Source organism: Lacerta agilis, chromosome 3 (genome assembly GCF_009819535.1).
Source record: "Lacerta agilis isolate rLacAgi1 chromosome 3, rLacAgi1.pri, whole genome shotgun sequence".
Classification (NCBI taxonomy): domain Eukaryota; kingdom Metazoa; phylum Chordata; class Lepidosauria; order Squamata; family Lacertidae; genus Lacerta; species Lacerta agilis.
The window spans coordinates 101,795,112-101,818,242 of NC_046314.1; the positions used below are offsets into that span (position 1 = coordinate 101,795,112).

Genomic DNA, 23,131 nt, shown 5'->3' on the forward strand with positions numbered 1-23,131 from the left:
AGCTCAGTACTGCCTACACGGACTGGCAGCAGCTCTCCAGAGTTTTAGACAGGTTTCTCTCCCAGAGATGCATCTGAACCTGGGTTCTTCTGCATGCAAACTACCGTCATCTTATAGCTGTGCCCGCTTAGAGATGGGGGGGCCTCAATGAGAGCCTCTTGCTCAAGGCCTCCCAAAATCTGGCACAGGTAACTATACAATCCCGATCCATACTGTTGACCAGGGCAGTTTGTGCATAGGCAGACTTTGGGTGTATGCACATAGACCCTGGCACAAAGGATGCCTAGAGCATGTGGAGTTTGAAAGCCAAGCTACAACAACAACAAACTTTATTTGCATAACCTACAGGCCATTGCTTCAAAAAGACACATATTACAAATACTGGTAAAAAAAAGCCCTATATAAACCAATAAAATGAGCTGAATCAGAATTCATGAAAGCCCAGCTAGCAAGTGCCACCTTGTTTCTCCCCACCGTGCACTCAGTTCCACCTGGAGTGGATGTTTGCAAAAAGCTTACGGTATCAGCTCCTGAGAGCAAGGCCGAAAGAGAGCCATTGCTTGTGCCTGTCCCAGTTATAGAACCCCTTTGCACCTGAAACTCGCCCCCTCTGAGGACATTTCAGGAGTATTTTGAGGTCTGCCTGTTTGGGCTGGCCCTCAATGCTTTGGGTTAGGTCTGCAAAGGACTTGAAGTTGTGGGACAGCAAGGTTTCATTCTGTTACGCTGGGATCTTCTGCCCTTACGGAAGGGGCGGGCTATGGATGTAAGTAAATTGTGCTGGCCCCAAGGGTTTGTCCATGAAGCGAGGTCCAAGTCCAGTCCTGGGTCTAGGGGTCCAAAGGAGGTCAATCCGGCGGGGAGCAGGTCAAGGTCCAAGGCAGGTTCAGGCACAAGGTCGCAGGTTGAGCACACGCTTGCAACTAAGTTGCTCATGCAACTTGGGCTGGGTCTGGCTGGCTTTTATCTGGCCCTATGCTTAGGGCGGCCCCGATCCTCCGGAGACTCGCCTCTCCTCCGGGCCTGGAGGCGAGCACTCCTCCTGTAGGCACTTATCTCCCTTCGCCTCTCTGCCCTGAGCCTCTGCAGCTCAGGAGAGGCTGGTGGGTTACTGGACCCAGGGGCTGCCTCAGCTTCCTCTGAAGAAGCTGGGAGTGGAGCACCTGCAGGCAATGGGTCCTCCCTCCCATCAGGAGCCAGAGCAGACTCTGCTGGTGCCTGCACCTGGGGATCCAGCACAGGTGGGGATCCTTCAGGCTCAAGCCCTGGCCCCGGCTCAGCTGGTTCTGGAGGCGGGGAATCCTGTGCAGGCTGGGATCCCTCAGGTTCAGCCTCAGAGTCTGACTCCCAGGCCATCACATAAATCAATGAACTCGAAGGGAGCTGTGTGGCCGTTTCACCTGGGTGACTGAGCCAGTCATCACCAGGCACTTCCTGTTTAATTTCTTGCAGGCAGACACTGAAGGAGTTGACGCCAGGCTTTTTGTAAGTTGTGCCCATAAAATTGACAGCGGCCACTTGCACCTTGGTAGCTCAGATGACTCACTTATGAACTCTGATCGGAGTTCCTTCTATGTACCCATAATTGTCTTTAAGAAGAACTGAAAATGCCAGCTGCGCATATCACTCCCAGCTATGAGGAAGGCGAATCTCCCTTTTTCTTTCTATCCACCCTTTGCTTTCTTTTCTTTTAGCCAAGCCTGGCTTCCAGGAACCCAGGTTAATAGAGGAGAAGCAGCTTCTTCTTTATTTTCAATTTTATTCATTACTTTAAGAAGAGCCTCAAATGGGTGGCTAATACCCCCCCAGAGGACAGGATCACACTTCAAAATGACCTTAACAGATTAGACAACTGGGCCAAAGCAAACAAGATGAATTTTAACAAGGAGAAATGTAAAGTACTACACTTGGGCAAAAAAAATTATGAAAGGCACAAATACAGGATGGGTGACACCTGGCTTGAGAGCAGTACATGTGAAAAGGATCTAGGAGTCTTGGTAGACCACAAACTTGACATGAGTCAACAGTGTGATGCAGCAGCTAAAAAAGCCAATGCAATTCTGGGCTGCATCAATAGGAGTATAGCGTCTAGAGCAATGGAAGTAATAGTACCACTATATTCTGCTCTGGTCAGACCTCACCTGGAATACTGTGTCCAGTTCTGGGCACCACAGTTCAAAAAGGATACTGACAAGCTGGAACGTGTCCAGAAGAGGGCAACCAAAATGGTCAAAGGCCTGAAAACAATGCCTTATGAGGAATGGCTTAGGGATGTTTAGCCTGGAGAAGAGAAGGTTAAGGGGTGATATGATAGCCATGTTCAAATATATAAAAGGATGTCATATAGAGGAGGGTGAAAGGTTGTTTTCTGCTGCTGCAGAGAAGCGGACACGGGGCAATGTATTCAAACTACAAGAAAGAAGATTCCACCTAAACATTAGGAAGAACTTCTTGACAGTGAGAGCTGTTCGGCAGTGGAATTTGCTACCAAGGAGTGTGGTGGAGTCTCCTTCTTTGGAGGTCTTTAAGCGGAGGCTTGACAGCCATCTGTCAGGAATGCTTTGATGGTGTTTCCTGCTTGGCAAGGGGTTGGACTGGATGGCCCTTGTGGTCTCTTCCAACTCTATGATTCTATGATTCTATGACTTACAAAAAAAAAATACGATAAAAATAACCCCAAACAGTAAAAATCGTACTCAATGCTAAAAAATATATATGCAAAGTATCATTTCCCGTCCAGCCAAAAGATGAACACGAAGAACAGGCCGAAAGAACAAACCACATCAAGGTCCAAACAGCTGGTGACCATCGCAGGGTCTAGATATATTTACCTTCTGCGTAACACTTGTTCTATTTTCAAGCTTCCCTTTGCAGGAAGGCAAACTAAGACACGCAGGGCAATCATGATTAGCAGCAGTGCACCCAGAAGAATTGCCACATCCCCCCATATTCTGCAGCCTTGCAACAGAGGGCAGGGAAGTATCAGTGACTGCAGCCTTATGCTCACTTGCTTGGGAGAAAGCCCCAACAGGACTTACTTCTGAGGAGATTTGTAAAGGAAGGCAGTGGAAGTACCACATCAGGTAAAAGCGACCACACAAATGCTGAATAACGAAAAAAGGCATACCTGAACTCTGCAGCGGCTCAAAAGTGAATAGCCGTCAAAGCCTGGGACCCAGGACACTGCTATCGTGTGAGCTGCCCTGCTCCTCACTTGCACCTCAAGAGGAGGGGATGGGATTCCTGCATTAGAAAGAGCGAGATCTTCAGCAATAGTGCTTGAGTATGGCAGCCAGCACAACACACACACACGTACCATTGCCAGGCCTTCTGGACACCATGCAAAACCATCAGAATTGCTGGATTTTATGCTTTGGGGAGGGGGGCAGAAATAAAAACGGCCAAGCGATCCGCTTGCCCACACCAGGCAGTGCCCACTATCTTATATGCCGGTTTACTCAAAATCAAGTTCCACTGTATTCAGTGGGGTTTAAGAGTCTGGGAGTGTGCTTAGGATGGTAGCCAAAAAAGACATTTAGTAATATTATTTTGTGTTTGTCCCTATCTTCTTCCAAGATGGTCAGGGTAAGTTTATGCGGTCCCCCCCCATCCCGGCCTGCCAAGCACACACCCCACACTTTTTTTTTTTACTCACAACCATTGCAGAGGGGACAGTGTGCTGTTGCATTCAGGTCACTGTGAGAACAGGATGCTGGACTAGATGAGTCAGTGGCCTGATCCTGCAGGGATCTTCTTAAGTGCTTATGCCTGCAGGGATCTGAACCCAGGTCTCCTGAATCTAAGCACAACACTCTAGCTCAGGTATGAGAAAGCTGTGGCCCTCCAGAGGGTGGACTTCAGTGCCCACCCGTGTCAGCCAGCACGGCTAAAGATCAGGGATAATGAGAGGGTTAAGTCTGAGCTCTGCAGCATCCTGACCACTACCTGGGACTCTGGTTTTCACCTTAAGTGTTGCTATTCTGCTACAGAGGACAAAGATCCCATAAAGGACTTTAAATAAGTATCTGAAGGTCTCTTCTGTATGAGTGTACCAGACAGGGCACTGAAGGGACATTGCAGGAACATCTGCTTCCAGAAACACACATTGCTCCTGACTATACATCTACGCATCGTCACAGTCTGGTTTTAATGAATATTGAGTTATACAGTTTTATTTTTAAGTTGCTGTTAGCTCCCAGAGCAAGCTAGAAACTCAAGTAATTTTAGAAAAATAATAGAAACAGTGTTATCCAAGCCAAAAGCCAATCCGTCTCAAGCAAACAAGAGGTTGTTTTTTTTTTTTTTTAAAGGCTTGGCAACCAGTTTATTCAGGGATCACCAACCTTGAACACATTTGGAGTCTTGAGAGAGTGTTTTGGGCAACAACCCCCACCCCAATTGCTTCTCTCTTCCTTCCCCTGAGTCACCACTACTCTGACAGGGAGAAAAGAGAGTCAGAGAGAGAGAGAGAGAGAGAGAGAGAGAGAGAGAGAGAGAGAGAGAGAGAGAGAGAGAGAATACACAGACATATTGCTTGCTTTTCCTGTTAAATCTGGGTAAAAGTCAGATCCATTAGGATAAATACAGATTTGTGTGATTCTGCTCAAGGTTCCCCACCCCCCAAAAAGGTCAGCATCAAATTAAAGTTTACACCAGTAGACAGCGCAATTAAAAACAAATAAAAAATCTGGTGCTTGACAGTACCACAAAACCATTGATCCAATTTACAGATCTTTGTGATTTTAAATAGGATGACAACAAAAAACAACAACAACCAATGACAGAACAATCAACCTATGATTGTGGATTTGAGAGAATCCCTTGTAAAAATGATGAGAATCCATAAGGATCTGTGCCTCTGGTCCCATGGGGAAAAAACACGCAATTTCAAAATCTGTTTTATGGCGGGTGGGTGGGTGGGGGGAACTGGTTGGAAAGAAATAATGGAATAATTATTAGTTGACCATTTGAGGAATTACAGAATTATGAACTATTTTTGGAACACATTGCAAGAGACATAGCAAAGCACAGCTAAGTATGATCTCTGTTCAGGACCCAAAATAACAATTTGCCTTATTTAGAAGTAAACTGTGTTCCTTCTGAGTCCTAAATCTAGGAAGATCCCTGGAGAACAAACAAAGGAAAGGAAAGGAAAGGAAAGGAAAGGGGATTTTTATTTTTACATTAGACTGCTGCTGAATGGAATACCTTAACAAACTTGACCATCTATCCCAGGATCTTAAAAAAAAAAAATCTCTCCCATTACATCCCCTACACTGTGTGTCAATCGGGGACAAGAGGATCCACTTCTGCCCAAATTAAATTGGGGTCAATCATAACAGATAAAATATATAAATCTAAATCAATCTACTTAATATTCAGGCCCACCCCAAATCAACATACCCCCATCATGCTTCCAATGACATCAATGAGGGCCAAATAGGACCTAGAGCAGAGCTTTCCAAGCTGTGTGTCGTGACACATTAGTGTGTCGGCTGCAGTGTGTAGGTGTGTTGTGCAAACGCTCCCTGCACTCCTCCCGAGGCTGGAAAGGGGTTAGTTTAACCTCTGGTCTGCTAGTTTAAACTGAATTACTGTGTCGTGAAATGATGCATGTCTAAAAAGTGTGTCACCAACATGAAAGGTTTGGAAAGCTCTGACCTAGAGGTTTCTCCAAACATTGCAAGGGCAGAGGTAGCAAGAATCATTGCCTTGACATGGCTGTAACCACATGCTGGGTCAGGGACAAGCATTCCTCTTCGTTGGGTGATGGAGGTGAGGACCCAGAACCTCAAGAGGAAAGGCATGCAGGACTAGCCCCCAGACTCCTGCTATCAGTCGAACCTTCAGGACTGGTGATTCCTTGGCCTGAGGATGTAGCACTGGTACCCTCTGACTCAGAAGACTCCACTGCAGAAGTCCCAAGAGGACCTGAGACTCCATTGCTCCATCACTGTAGGAGATTCCTGGAGCCTTCATCACTGCAGGACACCATCCCTGGGGCAAACCTGTTTGCCTTTTAACCCCAAATTCCCTAAATTGCTCTTCCCGAAACAGTGCACTAACTGAAACACAGCTGTTCTAAATGGTCACTTTTTCCAATTTTGTGGTGGCAGTTCCCCAAGCAAATACAGTGTCTATTAGCATGCATAAAAGTATGTGTCTTAGGGAAAATAGCATGCAAAAATGCTGTTCAATAATAATAAAAAATTCACTTATTCCAGCAGGCATTTTAAGATAGAGTTTGGGCCTACTACGAAAGGTGCAAGAGCCTTATCTTATTTTCACTCTGAATGTTGGGGGTCATCGTGACAGATCTGCAAATTTCAGTCTGAATCATCTTTCAGGCTCCACCTCATCGCTAACGACGATTGTTGAGAAAATCGCGCAGAACAAATGCTGTCCAGAGATTGGCTGCGCAGCTTCCCACTGATATACACAGGCATGTTCTCAGCACTCCCCTTGTGCTCATCGCAGAATATCTGAACCTGGGCAAGTTTTAAGCAGTCAAGAATTGCAGGCATGCACTCGCAGGGCTTTAGCGGGAACAATCAAGCTCATGTCATACTTATGGCTGACCTTTTATATTGATTCGGGCTTCCGTCGATGTAGCCACGCCCTTCACGTTATGAGCTTCGCAGTGGAAAACAGCAGTTTCGTTAAGACCTGCAGCCCAATTAAAACAAGGCAATAAATCATAAAAATCAAAGTAAGGTGGAACAAAACGCGAACGTCAGCAAGGTGGCCAACGGGATTGTGACAGAGGAAGGAAGAAAAAGCCATTGAAACCACTTCTCCTCCAACTCGGCTTCCTTCTTGAACACAAGACCACAGAAAGGAACCCGACCCCCCAGGTGTTGTTTGTGACGATTTGGATAAACATCTCAAGTGTGGCACTTTGCTAACCGCAAGGGAGATTCTTCGCGGGCGGGAAAAGACTGGCTCATTTTCTTTTCTTTTCGTAAAATTATTTCCCGTTGCCAAAGAAGTGATTGAATGCTTTGACAGAGATATTTAAAAACCTGCCCGTGCCGTCTGCTGTAGATATGGCCAAGCGGAGGACGAAGTCGTGAAATGGAGAATGTCTGACAAACCGTCAGCGAATAAGAGAGGAACCATGCCAGCTCGGTTGGTTTTACAGCAGCAGCCTCCCCCAACTTGGTAGCCTCCAGATGTTATAGACTAGCTGGCAGGAGTTGTAGTCCAAAACATCAGGAGAGGACAAAGGCAGAGGTAACACCAGGCAGGGGAGGGGCTGTGTGGGCTATCATATCTTATTGGGACCATGACTCCCATCTTCCTTGTCAATTGGCCATGCTGGCTAAGTCTGAAGGGAGCTGGAGTCCAATAACATCTGGATGGCCACTGGTTTCGCATTTTAGAAGGAAAGAGGTTCCCCCTCTGCCCAAGTGAGCTGCCAGTAATGCAATGGGACTTACTTTTGAGTAGACTTGCATAGGATTGTATTGTAAGGCTATCCTATACACACTTACTCAGGAGTTGACTATAGTAGGACAGTCTTCCAATTTGCACTCGAATATGTGTTTTTTAGACACTTGGGCTTGTAGACAGGGCAATACAAGTTTTTTGTTGCTATAATAAAGAAAACCACTGCTTTTCCATTCATTTTCATTCTACTTTAAGCTCTACCTAGGGTGGCCAGATGGAAAAGAGAACAGGGCTCCTATACCTTTAATAGTGGTGTGCAGAAGATGGATGTTTACCAGGTAGCCAGCTATTAAAGGTGCAGAAGCCTTGTCTTTTCCCCCCATCTGGCCAGCCTAGTTCCACCTAAGATGGAAGGCTCTGGCTTTGGGCAGAGGTAAGATTCACTTCTTGAGAAGCAACAAAGCCAAAAGCAGAAGAGACAACTGAGGATTTCCCCTCCCCCCTTTTTATGTTGCTTGGGTGTAAAAAACAACAACTTGTCCTTTGCAAGAAACAATGTGATCCACCCAGCCCTGTTCTTGCCCTCTCTTTAAGTGGGGCATTATTCCATCCAAGCACTTGCTGAAACTGATGTGAGCTGAACAAGCAGCAAGGCTTGGCAGGGAATTCGCCTTGTGGCTTCTCCTCCTGTGGGAAGTGCTGTGCAGTCTGGCTGGTGGGTGGACAGAGTTATTTGTAGATGGCTGGGGTGACCTGATTTTTAAAAAGACAACTTCCTTCTTTTACTTAAATTTAAAAAACAAAACAAAAAACAACAAAAAAACCAGGGAATACTTTTTTTGCAGAGCTGAAACAGCAGAAGTTTTCCTGATGTTTTAAGGTCTGCAACTTTTTCCCGCGGCCAAAAATCTGTATCTCTCCAGGGATAACTCAGCGGAACGTTCTCCTCATTCCAGCTGAATCACGGGAAGATTAAAATACCGCACTTGGAATCACGTACCCAAAGTTAGATAATTTAACGTTGCATTAAATTCTGATCTATTTCATTTCTTAATCCACCCATCCCTCCTCCACCTTGGAAGAAGGCAATTTTTAAACTAGCCTGCTAAGAGGCTAGCAGCTTGCACTTCCATGCTGGATAAAAGTTCTCCTCGGCGACCAGCAAGAAAACACAGACTAGTCTCTTGGCAGGCTAGTAACTTTGGTAAGTCTAATTTACAAGGCTGATAGAAGCACAGGAAGCTAGAGTTGGGCTCTTTGCTGTCATCTAGTCCAACCTCCAAGTCAATGGAGGAATCGCGCAGCTACAACACCCCTGAAATATGACTGCCCAACTCCTGCTTAAAGACCTCCAGTATGGAGAGCTTCTTCCAAGGCAGCATCTTCTACAGCCAAACAGCTGTTACTGATACGAGGTTTCCAGCCTCCTTCCTGAGAAACTCCTAATAAATTTCTGAAGAGCCTCAGATTTCCCAAGCATGCAGTTTGCAAGGCCTTTGGCTTAAAGCCAAGCAAGATAAGCAGTAGCTTGCTTCAGAGAACAAGACGTGCGGCCATGGAACGAGGCGAGATTTCATTCAGGTCAGCAGAAAGTAAAGCCCAAAAGAAACACTGCAATCTAAGGCAATCCCTGGTTAACTAGAGTTCTCCTTCTTTCTCTCTTCGGATGCCTACTGAGTTCTCAAATCTTGCAAGTGATTTCACTGAGAAAATTAGCTAAGCTATTTAAAAACGTTTTGTGTTTTTTTTAAAAAAGGAAATGCCTAACAGAAGAAGACACCTTCACCCCGGTATGGCTCCCCTTCATCACACACACAGCCCAACAAGACAATGACAAAAATCTACCGACAGCATACAAATCAATATGGCTAACCTGATCCAAAACACCCACCCACCCCATTCATACAGGAAACCAAAGACCACCACAGCCAACCACAAATGAACAATCACACCCTGTGCCAACCCCGACCTCTCTCACCGCCAAAGGAGCACAAGCGAACAACAGAGAACCTACACAAACAACGCTGACACCAAACCCTACATATATTAAGGAAAATAGAAACATAGTCATCCATACCCCACCCACCTCCCCATCCCGCCCACCTCTTTCCCCCTTTTCTTCCTAATGTCTCAACAACCAAAACTGACTTGTAAAAATGTTACATGGAAAAAAATATGAGAGAGACATTGCACATACCTCTGTAAATCAAGAGAATCTTTAATAAAAAATACTTTAAAAAAAGGAAATGCTTACCACATTCTGCAATACTGAAACGATTTTCTCAAAGGCTTTTTAAAGGACCAGATACGCCACTTGAAAGGACCACACCCATTATAACAATCCCTTAAACTAAGGAAATTGTGTGGCTATCTCAAGGGGGGGAAATGCCTCAAGGGCCCCTCCTTCCCCCCCCCCCAGCAATAGCTCTCTAGAACAGCCTAGAACAGCAATAGCTCTCTAGAACAGCCTTCCCCAACCTTCAGTTCCCAGAAGCCCAGATAAAATGGTCCACAGTCAGAGATGCTGGATGTTGCTTTCCAAAGTATTTGGATGGTGACAGCAAGCAACAGCTGACAAAATTCTTTCTTCAACATACCAACTAAAGGCACAAGAGCCCATCAAATGGACTTGTCTCGAAAACTATTCGGCTCACCTGGCACGGCCAAGACAGATGGAGAGATGTCCGCTTTCTTGGTAATTTGGCTGCTGTTCCAGTGCCAGTGAATTGCAATGGGCTCAGGGGGCCCCACAGCATGGCACGTGAGATTGAACGGCGTGTTCCGGGTCACGTTCAGCCCCTGGGGCTGCTTAATGAAGTACGGCAGCCCTGCCACGCAACAGGAGAGAAAGGACGGTTAGGCAGACTTAAGAGACCAAGTGCAAACTCCCAAGAGCAAACTGTAATAACACAGATCAATAGGGGTGATCCCATCATGGCAAACTTCAGATCTGGAACCAGGGGCGGGAGGGGGGGGATTGTATCCTGGGTTTTTTTCTTTCCAGAGCAATTATGTCATTTGCCGGAGAGCCAAGGGCAACTGGCAGACCCTCCTTGCTCCTCTGGCAAGTGAATCGAGGTGATAATGAGGCTTTAGCATAAAGGAAGGGAGAGAAAGAGACAAATAACTATGAGTTGGACACTTATTTCCTTTTCTTTGATGGGCTTCCCCATTCCCCCTACCATTTTAAATGGCAACACTTCTTTTGAAAAAAAAAGCTTTTAATTAAAAACGCAAACTGATGACGTTGTTGTTGTTGTTGTTGTTCAGTCGTTCAGTCATGTCCGACTCTTCGTGACCCCATGGACCAGAGCATGCCAGGCACCCCTATCCTCCACTGCCTCACGCAGTTTGGCCAAACTCATGCCAGTCGCTTGGAGAACACTGTCCAACCATCTTGTCCTCTGTCGTCCCCTTCTCCTTGTGCCCTGCATCTTTCCCAACATCAGGCTCTTTTCCAGGGAGTCTTCTCTTCTCATGAGGTGGCCAAAGCACTGGAGCCTCAACTTCAGGATCTACCCTTCCAGTGAGCACTCAGGGCTGATTTCTTTAAGGATGGATAAGTTTGATCTTCTTGCAGTCCATGGGACTCTCAAGAGTCTCCTCCAGCACCATAACTCAAAAGCATCAATTCTTCGGCGATCAGTCTTCTTTATGGTCCAGCTCTCACTTCCGTACATCACTACTGGGAAAACCATAGCTAACTGATGACGTATCTTTTGCTAAAGCGTTTTACAAGTCGGCCCCGTGTAATCAGAAATAAGCAACACTGAGATCAATGGAGCACCCCGAATGTCTGTACTCCCCTTGGAGGCGTGGCTATGCGAGCCACTGTGATTTGCTCCCCACACTTCGAAATTTACCACTGCATGGACAGAGTCCCAGGTTCCTTATCCCTGGTCTAAAGAGAGGGTTTCCTCGAGGAAGCCCGTACTACAGTTCACAAGCACAGGAGAACTGTCCAGAAAACATGGTTCTGCCTCTGACAACGCAACTCAAGAAGCAAGTTACACTCCCAGGTGTGGATTGCAGCATGATCCTGACTACCTGGGCATAGGGAAAGCGAGAAGCCAGGAGGCAATACTGACCATCTTAAGATTTAGTGTCAGGAGTATAACGTATTCCTGGACACGGCAGAGTTAGACGCAGACTTTTCTGGAAGCTTCTGGCTGTTGTGTAATTGACTAGACAGCTCAACACAGCAACTCAGCAACTCACTGGATAACTATATACAGTATTTATTGATTGAAGCAACTAGCATCCATAAGTTACTATTTACAGACATTACAAAATAAAAGAAACAAAACATAAAATCTTTCCTCTCTGTCTCTCTCTCTCTCTCTCTCATCAACCTAACACCACACACTAACACCTAACCACAGAGCTCTCACACAGAGCTGAGTCTTTAGGAACTCCACTGACCAATCACAGGTCGTTGCTAAGGGTCTGAGAGAGAGCAGATCTGGGCTTTCTGCCAACTAGTTAATTGCTTGGAGATAAGACAGCTGCATTTCTGCACGTAGGCAACTCTGAAATCTCTAACAGACCAGGCTATCCTGCAGTTGAAACAAGGGTGCCTGCCCTCTGTTCTGGAAGCAGATGGATAAAACACTGTATATGCATTTGCCTTTTTGAGCATAACACGGGTTGCAAACGGAAGACCGTTCATACAAGGGGTCTTTTTCTTTCCCCTTCTCCCCCTTGCACATCCCTTTACTCCTCAAAAAGCTTCTCCACAGGATCGGGGCGACCTACTGACCTTTGTAGGCTCTGCCATGTGGGTTTGCCGGAAGATAATGGGGAGAAATTGCCTGAAAAATGGGATCTTCCTCCAGGTTTTTCTGCAATTTCCCAGATTGGTTCTGCGTCTAGTTCATTTCCCCCCCTTCCAGTTCTCTCGGAATAGTCACTCTCATATTTGTCATACAAAATCTCCCAAGCTAGCTTATTCACCCACAGTTTTACAATGTCAAGTGCTTTCTTTCAAAACTAAGCATACCTTCCAACAAAACCAAAATAGGATCTGACACGATTTCTTCGCTGTTGACTTTCAGTTTGCAGGTGTAGGACCCATTATCAGATCGCAGGACATTGGGTATACTGCATGGGAGAAGTGGGGGAAAGACTTAAAAATTCGGTTTTTTTATTATGAAAACATTTCTATTCCACCTTTCACACACAGTAAGAAACCGTGTATCCTCCCCACCTCCCCAAAAAAATAAAAATAAAATTGCAATTCGAAATAGAATGGCCAGTAAGTTAATAAGAAACCAATGGATGGTATTATTATAATTCAATACTATTGAGTGCCAAGAAGACATAAAAGCTAATTGCACACGATTGTTAAATTATGGGATAATTAAAATATACCATAATTAAAACACACAATAAAATGATTCAGTTGAAACATTGAAATATAAATGCCCATGATTAAAATGTGCAATAAAACAGCACAGCAATAAAAAACAGCAGACTCTTGGATGGGAGTCCTGGAAGAGCTGCTCCCTTCCTTTGCAAGCCTTTTCCCACCTGGCCTGGAAGGGTAAGGCCCTGACTGACTCCAGCTACAAAATATGAGGCTGCTGAACAGAATCTTGGATGGGGCTGTTGTTTAGGGAGTTTCGTTGTGGGTGGGGGTGTTGTTGCTGTGAAATTTTTGTATCTCTATTTTGTATCTTAGGATTTATGTGGAAGTTGTTCAATTTGGTTGTTTTGGTTCAAGTGGATATTTTGTTTATTCTTCGTGACTACTTTTGTTACGTTTGCAGTTATGTATTTTTTTTAAATATGTTATAAACTGCCTTGAACACGGTTTTTAACTTTAGAAAAGGCGGCAAACAAATAGAATGATTGATTGATTGATTGATGGTAAAGAGATCAGCGTAAACAGGTGCTTCTTCGGAGGCCGGTGGAATGCCAATAAAGAAGTAGCATCTCATGGAATGCAGAACCCTTCTTAAATACAACACTGGTGAAAACGCCTGCCTTTGCCTCAAAACAAACTAATAGGCCATGTTAAGGTTAAGTGGGTTCAATCTGTTGGTTTTAGTGTCCTTACTGGGCCATGGAGTAGCCAGTAAAGGCGCAAGAAAAAGAGAGTGTTTTCAGCAAGTGACAAAATTTCATCAATGCAGGCATTTGTTACAATTCAGGTATCAGGGGTCAGAAAACTTTTTTGGCAGGGGGCCGGTCCACTGCCCCTCAGACCTTGTGGGGGGCCGGGCTATATTTTGGAAAAAAAACAACAATGAACGAATTCCTATGCCCCACAGAGATGCATTTTAAATAAAAGCACACATTCTACTCATGTAAAAACACGCTGATTCCCAGAACGTCCATGGGCTGGATTGAGAAGGCGATTGGGTCTGATCCAGCCCCCGGGCCTTAGTTTGCCTACCCATGAGGTAGACCCACAGAGAGGGCGCCATTACTGAAAAGGCCCTGCTCCGATTGCTGCTAATCAACACATGTAGTGTGTGACTTAGCCAAGGAATTACAACTTCCAACACACACTAAAATGATCCTTCCAGCATTTTATGGTTGATGTCGAAAAATAAACATATTCTCTGAATGCTGTGATGGGACTTTTATGAATCCACATAAAAACGAACAAACAAAAGTCCCTGGGAATAATCTTACATTTTATTAGCATGATTGATTGATTGATTGATCGATTGATTGACTGCATTTATATCCCCCCTTTTTTGCCAAGGAGCTCGAGCTGGCATATATAGTTCTTCCCTTCATATAATCCCCACAACATCCCTGCGAGGTCAACTTTTAAGTGCTCTCCCGGGCACGTATTCATCCAAGTCATGGACAGTTACCTAAAGGTGACACTTGGGGGTTCAAGCAACAGAGAGGGATGTGTGTGCGGGAGGTAAAGGGCTGGGGGAGACAGAAATCCCCCCAAACCCCCAAATACTGAGCATCTGCACAAAGCCTGCTTTCACCTTTCTGAAAGACTTTTTTTAAAAAAATGCACTAAAACACATAGTTGCTACTTGGTTGTTCTATCGTGGCATCTTCCATCAAGGGAGTGCTTTTGTGCTCCCGGAACTCGCCTCAGGGACAATCAGTAAGATCCACTCCCCATATTACAGGAGAAGGAAAACTCAAAGTCACCCATTTTTCCTGGCTGCAACTTTCACAATGGTCCTAAGCAAGGATAGGCAAACTAAGGCCCGGGGGCTGGATGCGGCCTAATTGCTTCCTAAATCTGGCCCGCAGACAGTCCAGGAACCAATGTGTTTTTACATGAGTAGAATGTGTCCTTTTATTTAAAATGCATCTCTGGGTTATTTGTGGGGCCTGCCTGGTGTTTTTACATGAGTAGAATGTGTCCTTTTATTTAAAATGCATCTCTGGGTTATTTGTGGGGCATAGGAATTTGTTCATCCCCCCCCCCAAAAAAAAATATAGTCCGGCCCACCACAAGGTCTGAGGGATAGTGGACCGGCCCCCTGCTGAAAAAGTTTGCTGACCCCTGGTCCCAAGTCTCTTGCGGCTTTATGATTCTAACTCGTGCTTTTTCATACTTTCACAATATTAAGCAGCCGCTGACCGGACTTTCAAACTGCACGGAAGTTACTTACTGGAAAGTAGATATTATGGTGGTCACTTCGTTGTCATCAAACTGAAAATACTGGCTGGCTATCCTGTCGGCGCCAACGAGCTCCTTCCCATTCTTCCACAAGGAAATGAGCGCCGAGTCGTGGTTGATTAGCGACTTAGGAACACTGATAGAGCAATTAAACTTGATGTCCATGTGCTCGGCAACCACGATAGTTCCTACTGTAGGGTTGAACTTAAACGACCCAAGAGGGAGAGCAGCGTTGCCTTCAGTAGACGTGAGCTTATTCGTTTTGACAGTATTGGAGTCTACGGGACGTGTCGGTGCATAGATTGTGGGAGTGCTGTTTATCCTGACCTCCAAGGAGCGGGGGAATTGGTGTGCGCCATTCGAGTCCTTTAAAGGTGAATGTGATTTTACGGGTGCCGACGATTTGAATGCCTTCGCTTCTTGTTTCGCTTCAACAGGACCTGCAAATTAAGACACGCGGTTTTGTCAAGTTTTTTGTTCCAACATTCTCAACAAGGTTACACGCTTTTAAAATTCCCCCTTACCTGCAGCATCTTGCCTTTGTCTACACTGGGTGATGGAATACAGATTATCAGGTGGTTTGAGGGTGTTGACAGGGGAGACGACTTTGCAAAGAATCATAGACTTGGAAGGGACTGGGCCATTGGGGCAAATGGGGCACTACCCTCTCCCAAACACAGCCTACCTCCATGTATCCCACTCAAGTAATAAGTTATACATTTTAGATAGTATTCTGACCCTGGATCCTAATAGCGCCTTTTCAATCTGCGAATTCTTTCCACAAATCCGTATTATTATTATTTTTATCAAGCTTAAATATTACACCCAACTGCTGATAACTTAACCAATCTGTCACATGATCTTTTATCTCTCCATACTCTTTCAATTTGTAATCCTCCCCAGTGACAATTAGCAGGTCTCTATATGTACTCCAGTCTGTCTGCATGTTATTTTTTTTCCCTTGCCAGGGCTTCTGTTGGTGACAGCCGCATCAGTGTTTTCCTTTCTAATAGGTTTTTATATTTTCCTCATATGCTAAAGAGATTTTTCCTGATTGCGTGGTTTGAAAAGCTCTTATATATCCATGCCATCCAAATTTTAGATCATGCCCTTCCAGGTCTAACAGGTAGCTGTTCTTTAATAAGATCCACTCTTTCAACCGGCATGAACATGATGCGTCAAAGTATCACTGTAAGTCAGGGAGGGCAAAACCACCTCTCTCTTTGGTGTCAATCATAATTTTATGTTTTATCCTGGGATTTCTTCCTTGCTAAATAAACTTAAGATAGATCTTTCTGCTATTCCTTAAAATTTCAAATATCATTAACTATAGGTACCGTCTGAAATAGGAATAGCCTATTTGGGAGTATATTAATTTTTATTGGGCGTTCTGTTTTGGTGACGGTAGCCTTGGTTTAAGGAGCCATTTGGTGCCTAGCTTATATATCTGAGTTTCTAATGCTGAGTTCATCCAAAATATATCCTCCTGTAACTGAAGTCCATTCTGCCCCTCTGGGGCTGAGGAGTACCAGTCTTTGCCATCTTTTATGGGGCAGCCCTCCGGGGATTTGAAGGGTGCTGCTATCATGCTCCTTCTCAGCTGTCTTGCTTCTCTGGGTTACACAAATCCAACAACGTCAACTTTTCCTCATAGAATTTCACTCCACCGACCCAGAGGCCTAGCTGTGCTAAGCCCATCTGCCCTGTACATTTTAAACAGTATCATACCAACAACCATGGCTTCCCAAAAAAATCATGGGAACTTTAGTTTGTTAAAGGTGCCAAGAGGGTGCTGGTATCCTCACAGAGTTTGTAGAGTTCCCTCAGAAGAGGGATTGATAGTTAAAACTGTTCTTCGAATTGTAGCTCCGGGAACTGTCGCCATCCATTCTACAGAAAGAAAATAGAAGGAATTTGCGCTGTGTGCATGTGTGTGTGTGCCTCAGCAGCAAATGAGTAAGTGCTGTTCAGCAAAAACTGAAATGCAGCACGCCCGAATATGCTTAATAATTAACTAAACTTTTTGCTTGAACTTTGCCTGTGCAGAATTGTGAACATTTGTCCCGATTGCTCATGGCTACTCAAGGATTTGCAGCCCCCACTGTTGATGGGCAAAAGACACCCACGGTGCCATAATGTGTGAACCATGTTTCTGCGGGGGGGGGGGGGGACAAAAACCAGTCAAGCAAGTACAAGCCAAGCATCTCTCTATCCCCTTCTGCACTGTGCCTTTAAAGCAGTATCGTACCACTTTAAACCATCATGGCTTCCCCCAAAGAATCCTGGGAGCTGTAGTTTGTCAAGGGTTTCCAAGAGGCCCCTATTCTCTCTCCACAGAACGACAATTCTCAGAGTGGTTTAGAAACCAATCCCTTTTCACTTGTGAATTAAAACACCTATAAAACCAGTAAAACTTTAAAAAATGAATATAGGTAATGGAAAGATATGTGTTGGTAGGTTTTTCAGGAAGCTTTCAAAACAACGTAGTGATGACTTCTGCCTAATGCCAAAAGGCAGGGAGTCCCAAAGTTTAAGCTCTGCTGACTGTTCACCTATGCGGAACAAACATTACAGGGCACTTGTAAAAATCCAAGTTTTACAGTACTTCTGTTTCACTTCTGTTATAGGCGAGATTACGTCTATGCCATGACTCAGGGGTGTGGCGTGGGGAGAGCCAGGGGCTGTAGCCCCGAGAACATGATTTTGAGAGGGCACGAACCAGGCACCCCAATGCAGGGATTCCTAACCTGCCTGCTGTTGGGGGTCTCTGGGCCCCAGAGCCCAGCCTGGTCTTGCTGCCACGGCCCCAGCCCCCTTGCTGAATGACTGCCCAGCTAGTGTTGGTGGGATGCGCCCGCCAAGGGCTATGTCAACTGGTTGGGTTTCCCCCTGCATGGGCAGGCAGACAGCGCAGCCCTGCGAACCCTCCTTGCCCCACACCTGCCCAGCGGTGGTAAGGGTTGGGTTGGGCATGTTGGGTTTTGTTTACCCTCCATGCCCAGCCCCTGGTCCCACCTAGTACATGTGTGCACACATGTGCACCCCAGGTGCCAGGAAAGTACATAACGCTGGTGCTATGACTTCACCAGAGTAAGGGGAAAAAACACACTGAATGTTATGTTAGGAGTCAAATATGGTTTCCCCCAACAAAGAACGCAGTACTGGGAACAGTAGTTCACCCCTCACAGAGCTACAGTTCCTAGCACCCTTAGCAAATGACAGTTCCAGGGATGCTTGCTGGAGGGGGGGTTTCAAGGGCACTGAATGTGTTTTAATATACGGTGTGGATTTGCCCTATGCGGCATGCATTTCCTATCATATGCAGACGTGCCGTGGAGCACTATATAATTTCATTTCTTTTGCATGTGCAACTTGTAACATACAGTACATGCCTTGTTAAGGTGTGAGTTTATTTGGCGCACACATCCCGCTGCAGTGTGTATGTGTTACTTCATGTGCCCTATCTAGGGCCTCCAAGGAACTCAAGATGGGAATCCTTTCCCTTTTTTTTTTTTTAACAAAGCTCACAAAAATCTTGTGAGGGTAGGTGAAGGTGAGAGGCAGACCACCCAACGAGATTCACAGCTGAGCTATACTGTAACCACTCACCGTATCATTTGGATTAGAAGCACATTGTGCAATGCAGCCCTTTAAGGCAGGTTGAAAAGGTACGCATGCAATCCACTGCAAGAATACCTGTAGTCATCTATGGCTATTTCTGTTCACAGCAACTCCTTGGTTTTACGACAGACAGTTTTGTTTTGTTTTATTGTCCCATTTTCTGTGGATTGTTCTTGCGTATGGCGCTTAGAAATGCAAACAATTAAGCAGGAACATAAATGCCTTAGATGAAAATAAATAAATAAAAGTAAATTCCCAGCTGCCCGCTTGGCTCCACCTTTCCTCTGAAGCCTGCCAGGGGGGCTGAAGATGTGATCCATGGCTGGAGCAAACTTCAGGAGGGGATTCCGGGCAAGGTCAACTGAATGGAACAGAAGTGCCAGGCAGGAACAGAGATGCCCAACAGGTTTTTTCACCCCACTTGCTCCCAAAAGCAGACACACACCCCCACGGGGTCAGTTATCCATAGCAGCTACACACTGTGTTTATCTCTGTATAGATTTGCACACTAAATTTAGGAATTCATTGTATTCCTAATGACTTTTCAAAAGGAACCAATGGCCATACACTGCTCCCACATATGCAATGGAAACTCTGGCCAGAGCAGGGAGAGGGAGAATGTGTGTTTTGCAGGCTTAATTTATGAAAAGAAAACTTGGGGGGTGGTACTCAGACCTACCAAAAGGAATGGACGTGTCTTAATCAGGTTTGTTAATTTCGACGAGTAAAGGCTTCGTTGAATACCACCCTTTTAAAAACCTTGCCTGGAAGTTAAGGTCTCTCTACTCCAGAAAGGAGGGACAGGACAGATCCTGAAGCTGAGGCTCCAATACTTTGGCCACCTCATGAGAAGAGAAGACTCCCTGGAAAAGACCCTGATGTTGGGAAAGATTGAGGGCACAAGGAGAAGGGGACGACAGAGAACGAGATGGTTGGACAGCGTTCTTGAAGCTACCAACAAGAGTCTGACCAAACTGCGGGAGGCAGTGGAAGACAGGAGTGCCTGGCGTGCTCTGGTCCATGGGGTCACGAAGAGTCGGACACGACTAAACGACTAAACAACAACACTCGAGAAAACTCTATTCCTAGATCCAGTTACAGGTGGGTAGCCGTGTTGGTCCTAGAGGGAGGGATGTATAAGAAGAGATGGAAGGCTGGAGGCAATCAATCTCTGATCCCCATCAGAGATCTCTCCCTCTTTTTCATTCTCTCTTTATTCACAGGCAGGTGCCAAGCCCGAGCTGTGCTCGGATTAAAAGCGAGGACAAAAGTAATCCTCTCTCTCCCCCCCCCCACCGACTTTTGCAAACTCCCTTTTCGCACAAAGCACAGGAGTCTCAGCGCCTTTCTGGAGCCTACCAAATGCGAGGGAATGAGACATCCTCCAAAACGAAGAGTTGGAAGACAGGGTAACCCTGCCCCCCCGCCTCCCCCCCCCTACACCTTTCCGACATCCAACCAACTCCTGTTCCAGCACTTCGGACACGTAACCAAACGCGGGAGGAAAAAGAGGCGCCTTACCTTTTGCGCAAAAGGCCGACGCCACCAGCAGCAGCCCCCAAAAGCCTCCCATGGTGACTTTGAAGCGGGCTTGGCCAAGCGTCCGATCTGGGCACTGCCGGGTCCCCCGCTGTCCCCGCTTCCGCGGCAGCCCCACCAGGCCACCTCCAAAGCCGGATTTCCCTCCGGAGCCGCCGGGCGAAGAGTCCCCGGGGCGCTCAGACGCCGCCGCCGACGAAAATCGCCCTCTCCAAGCCGGAGATCCCTGACCCAAAACAAAAGTTCTGGGCGAAACTTGAGCGGAGGCGGGGACGGAGAGAGTTCCCTCCTCCTCCGACTCTGGGGCGGGCGCGGGGAGGCGGATTTCGGGGGTCTGGGAGGGTTGGCCTTCTTCTGGTCGGGGAAGAGAAGGGGCTCCGATTCCCGCCAGGGGGCGAATAGTACATGGATGGAGAAACGCAGGTCGTACAGGAATCTTGAAGCGCCTTAAAGACTCCCCGCGGAAGCTTACACGGTTGTGGCAGGAGATTTTACGCGCGCTCACGCACACACAAAACACACTACACACTACACACACACACACACACACACACACTTGTAGAGAGGCTGGCATCGTAAAGCAGCCCTAGCCAACCTGGCGCCCTCCAGATGTTTTGGACGAAAACTCCCCATCGGGTGAGAGTTATCCCAAAACACCTGGAAGGCGCCAGGTTGGCAAAGGCGGTATGTAAACAGTAAAGCCCTGCAATGCAAAGCTGTGACGCGAGTGTGCAAAGCTGAAATGTATACAAGATGTGAGACGCGGCGGGAGTAGACGAGATTTATGGGGGGGGGGGAGCAGAACCGAGTTATCTACAGTGCGATGGGTCAGTTAGTTCAGTATTCTTTATTTTTTTTTACTGCACACCCCTGGCTATGGCCATGATGTGAATGGTCACCTTTTAACTTGTATCCATTTGAGCTTCGCACTGAGAAACTTTATCGCTTTTGCGGTGACCTTTTGAGCCCACTGTCTATCTCTGTGTGTGGAGCTGCCGGGTGAGAATCCGCTTTGGCATCTGAGGAAAGCTTATACTCAAACATCCTGCTAGTTTCTAAGGTGCCAGAACTTAGGCTCCCTTTTATCCTGAAAAGGGAGATAGCAGGATCTCACCTGGCTCTCAAATTATTGGGGTGGAGTGATGCTAACCTTAGTTAGTTTTAAGCCAACTATGTGGCATAAGATTTGATAAAATTGTTGTGAGTCAGGGTTAGGACTTGTTTAGGCTTCATTAGGGGTACCTTTACTCCCATTTTGAGCACAGATCTCAACTTAGCAGCCAATGATAGCATTTAGAATTTATTATTTAAAGGGCTTCCCTTCATCTCAAATGTTCTAAACTTCGGGGCAGATCCGCACCATGTATTTAAAGCACATTTAAATCTGTGTCAAATGTACTTTAACTGGTGTGGATCTGTCCAAAAAAGTATACTTCTTATTGCCCATCTCTGTAAAATGTTCTCTCTTTTGCTTATTGATAATACTGCGTTTTAAACTTCCTTTTCAGGCAATTGTTGTATCTCAAAGTGGCTCACGTAAACTAAAAAGCAGGCCCTTTCATCAGGCTTAGAGGCTAAAAGGACAAGAGCCCCAAGGAAAGGGGAGGGAAATGTGTACTTTGAGGCAATAAAAAAGTGGCACGCTGCAAGCATTTATGGCCATATTCTCATATCGTATGGTTAGAGCAGTATAATAACACTTTAAACAGTCATGGCTTTCCCCCAAAGAACTCTGGGAGCTGTAGTTTGCTAAGGGTTCTTCTGAGAGTTGTTAGCAGACCCCCCTAGTCCGCTCAGAGAGTTACAATTCCCAGAATTCCCCGTGAAGACGGATTGTTAAACCACACCTGGGACTAAGTTTAGAAATGCACTGCAAGCTGATACCATCTGCGAAAGGCTTTTCTGGCAGGGGTGTCGGTGGGAGAGGGGGAGGGGAAGAAAATGGTTTTCTACACTTTTAAGAGTTTCACAATCACGTTATAAAACTGGACAGGTTTTTGGTGTTGTTTTTTTTTTAATGGCTCCCAGATTATAGATATAAGCAGTCTGTATATTCATGTCTGTAGTGTGTCCCAGATATAAAGTACCTCTCAAAATTAAATAAATAATGGTGGGGCCAGGCAGGAGGACAAGCAAATTGTTCCCAGATGCCTTTTAACGTCCGGGGGGGGGGGGAATGCTAATTCAGTATACAGTCCAAGCTGCACTACTGGCAGATGCTGAATTTCTGCTTCTCTCTCTCTTTTTAGCCCTGAAAACGTCTTGACATCTTGAAGCAATCAGCGGCTGCGAAAAGGCACGTGCCTCCGGCAGCCAAGGGACAAGCGAGACGTGACAGCAGCAAGAGTCTTGAGTGCCAGGCCTGGATCGCTTCCATTTCCCTGCACAGCAAACTGTGTCTCTGTGTGAATTTAAAGCACAGAATGGGCAACAGGGTGGTGTTTATGTGTGCCAAATATTTTCCCTGGCCAGGCCTCTTCCCTCTAACGTTGCTTCTGCCTGATTTTCTCTCTGCGGGGCTAACTCCCACTATGGGCCCCTTTCGACACCCCCTTTTATTATGGCACATTCAAAATCATTTGTGTTCATGAGGGGATCGGGCCAGTTATACCAGTGGTGTGCGGCGAATATTTTTTGTAGGGCTGTATGTAGAGTTGGTGACTCCAAGGGTGATCTAGTCGAATCGCCTGCAAGGCAGGAATCTCCACTCAAGCATCCCAGGCCTAAAAACCTTCAATGAAGGAGAGTCCACAGCCTCTTCAAGGAAGCCCATTCCCCAGCCAGTCAATTTGCCAGTTCCTCATGACAAAGCTGCTCTGGTTCGCCATGACCTGGAAGCTGTACACCAGCTCCCTCGGCAAGTAACATGAGATGAGCACCGCAACCCCAGAGTCGGACATGACTGGACCTAATGGTCAGGAGTCCCTTTATCTTTACCTTTAAAAAAAGGTAAAGGGACCCCTGACCGTTCATCTCGCT

The 23,131-nt window shown here is 46.1% G+C and overlaps 1 protein-coding gene and 1 long non-coding RNA gene across 4 annotated transcripts in view; one reads left to right on the forward strand and one right to left on the reverse strand.

Annotated features, from left to right (window-relative positions):
* MERTK (MER proto-oncogene, tyrosine kinase) overlaps positions 1 to 20,235 on the reverse strand; it is a 53,222-nt gene extending 32,987 nt beyond the window's left edge. For all 3 annotated transcript variants that reach the window (XM_033144978.1, XM_033144979.1, XM_033144977.1), the window contains exons 1-6: positions 20,135 to 20,235; positions 14,985 to 15,432; positions 12,389 to 12,489; positions 10,044 to 10,217; positions 6,580 to 6,666; positions 3,128 to 3,243 (exon numbers count right to left, since the gene is read on the reverse strand). In XM_033144978.1, the coding sequence (XP_033000869.1) occupies positions 3,128 to 3,243; positions 6,580 to 6,666; positions 10,044 to 10,217; positions 12,389 to 12,489; positions 14,985 to 15,432; positions 20,135 to 20,186 (978 nt within the window). In that variant the 5' untranslated portion in view covers positions 20,187 to 20,235. The remainder of the gene's footprint in view (positions 1 to 3,127; positions 3,244 to 6,579; positions 6,667 to 10,043; positions 10,218 to 12,388; positions 12,490 to 14,984; positions 15,433 to 20,134) is intronic.
* Positions 20,236 to 20,503: 268 nt separating this feature from the next.
* On the forward strand, positions 20,504 to 22,769 carry LOC117044331. Its single transcript, XR_004426285.1, has 3 exons — positions 20,504 to 20,553; positions 21,892 to 21,896; positions 22,402 to 22,769. It is a non-coding gene; the product is annotated as an uncharacterized LOC117044331 (long non-coding RNA).
* Positions 22,770 to 23,131: the final 362 nt, after the last annotated feature.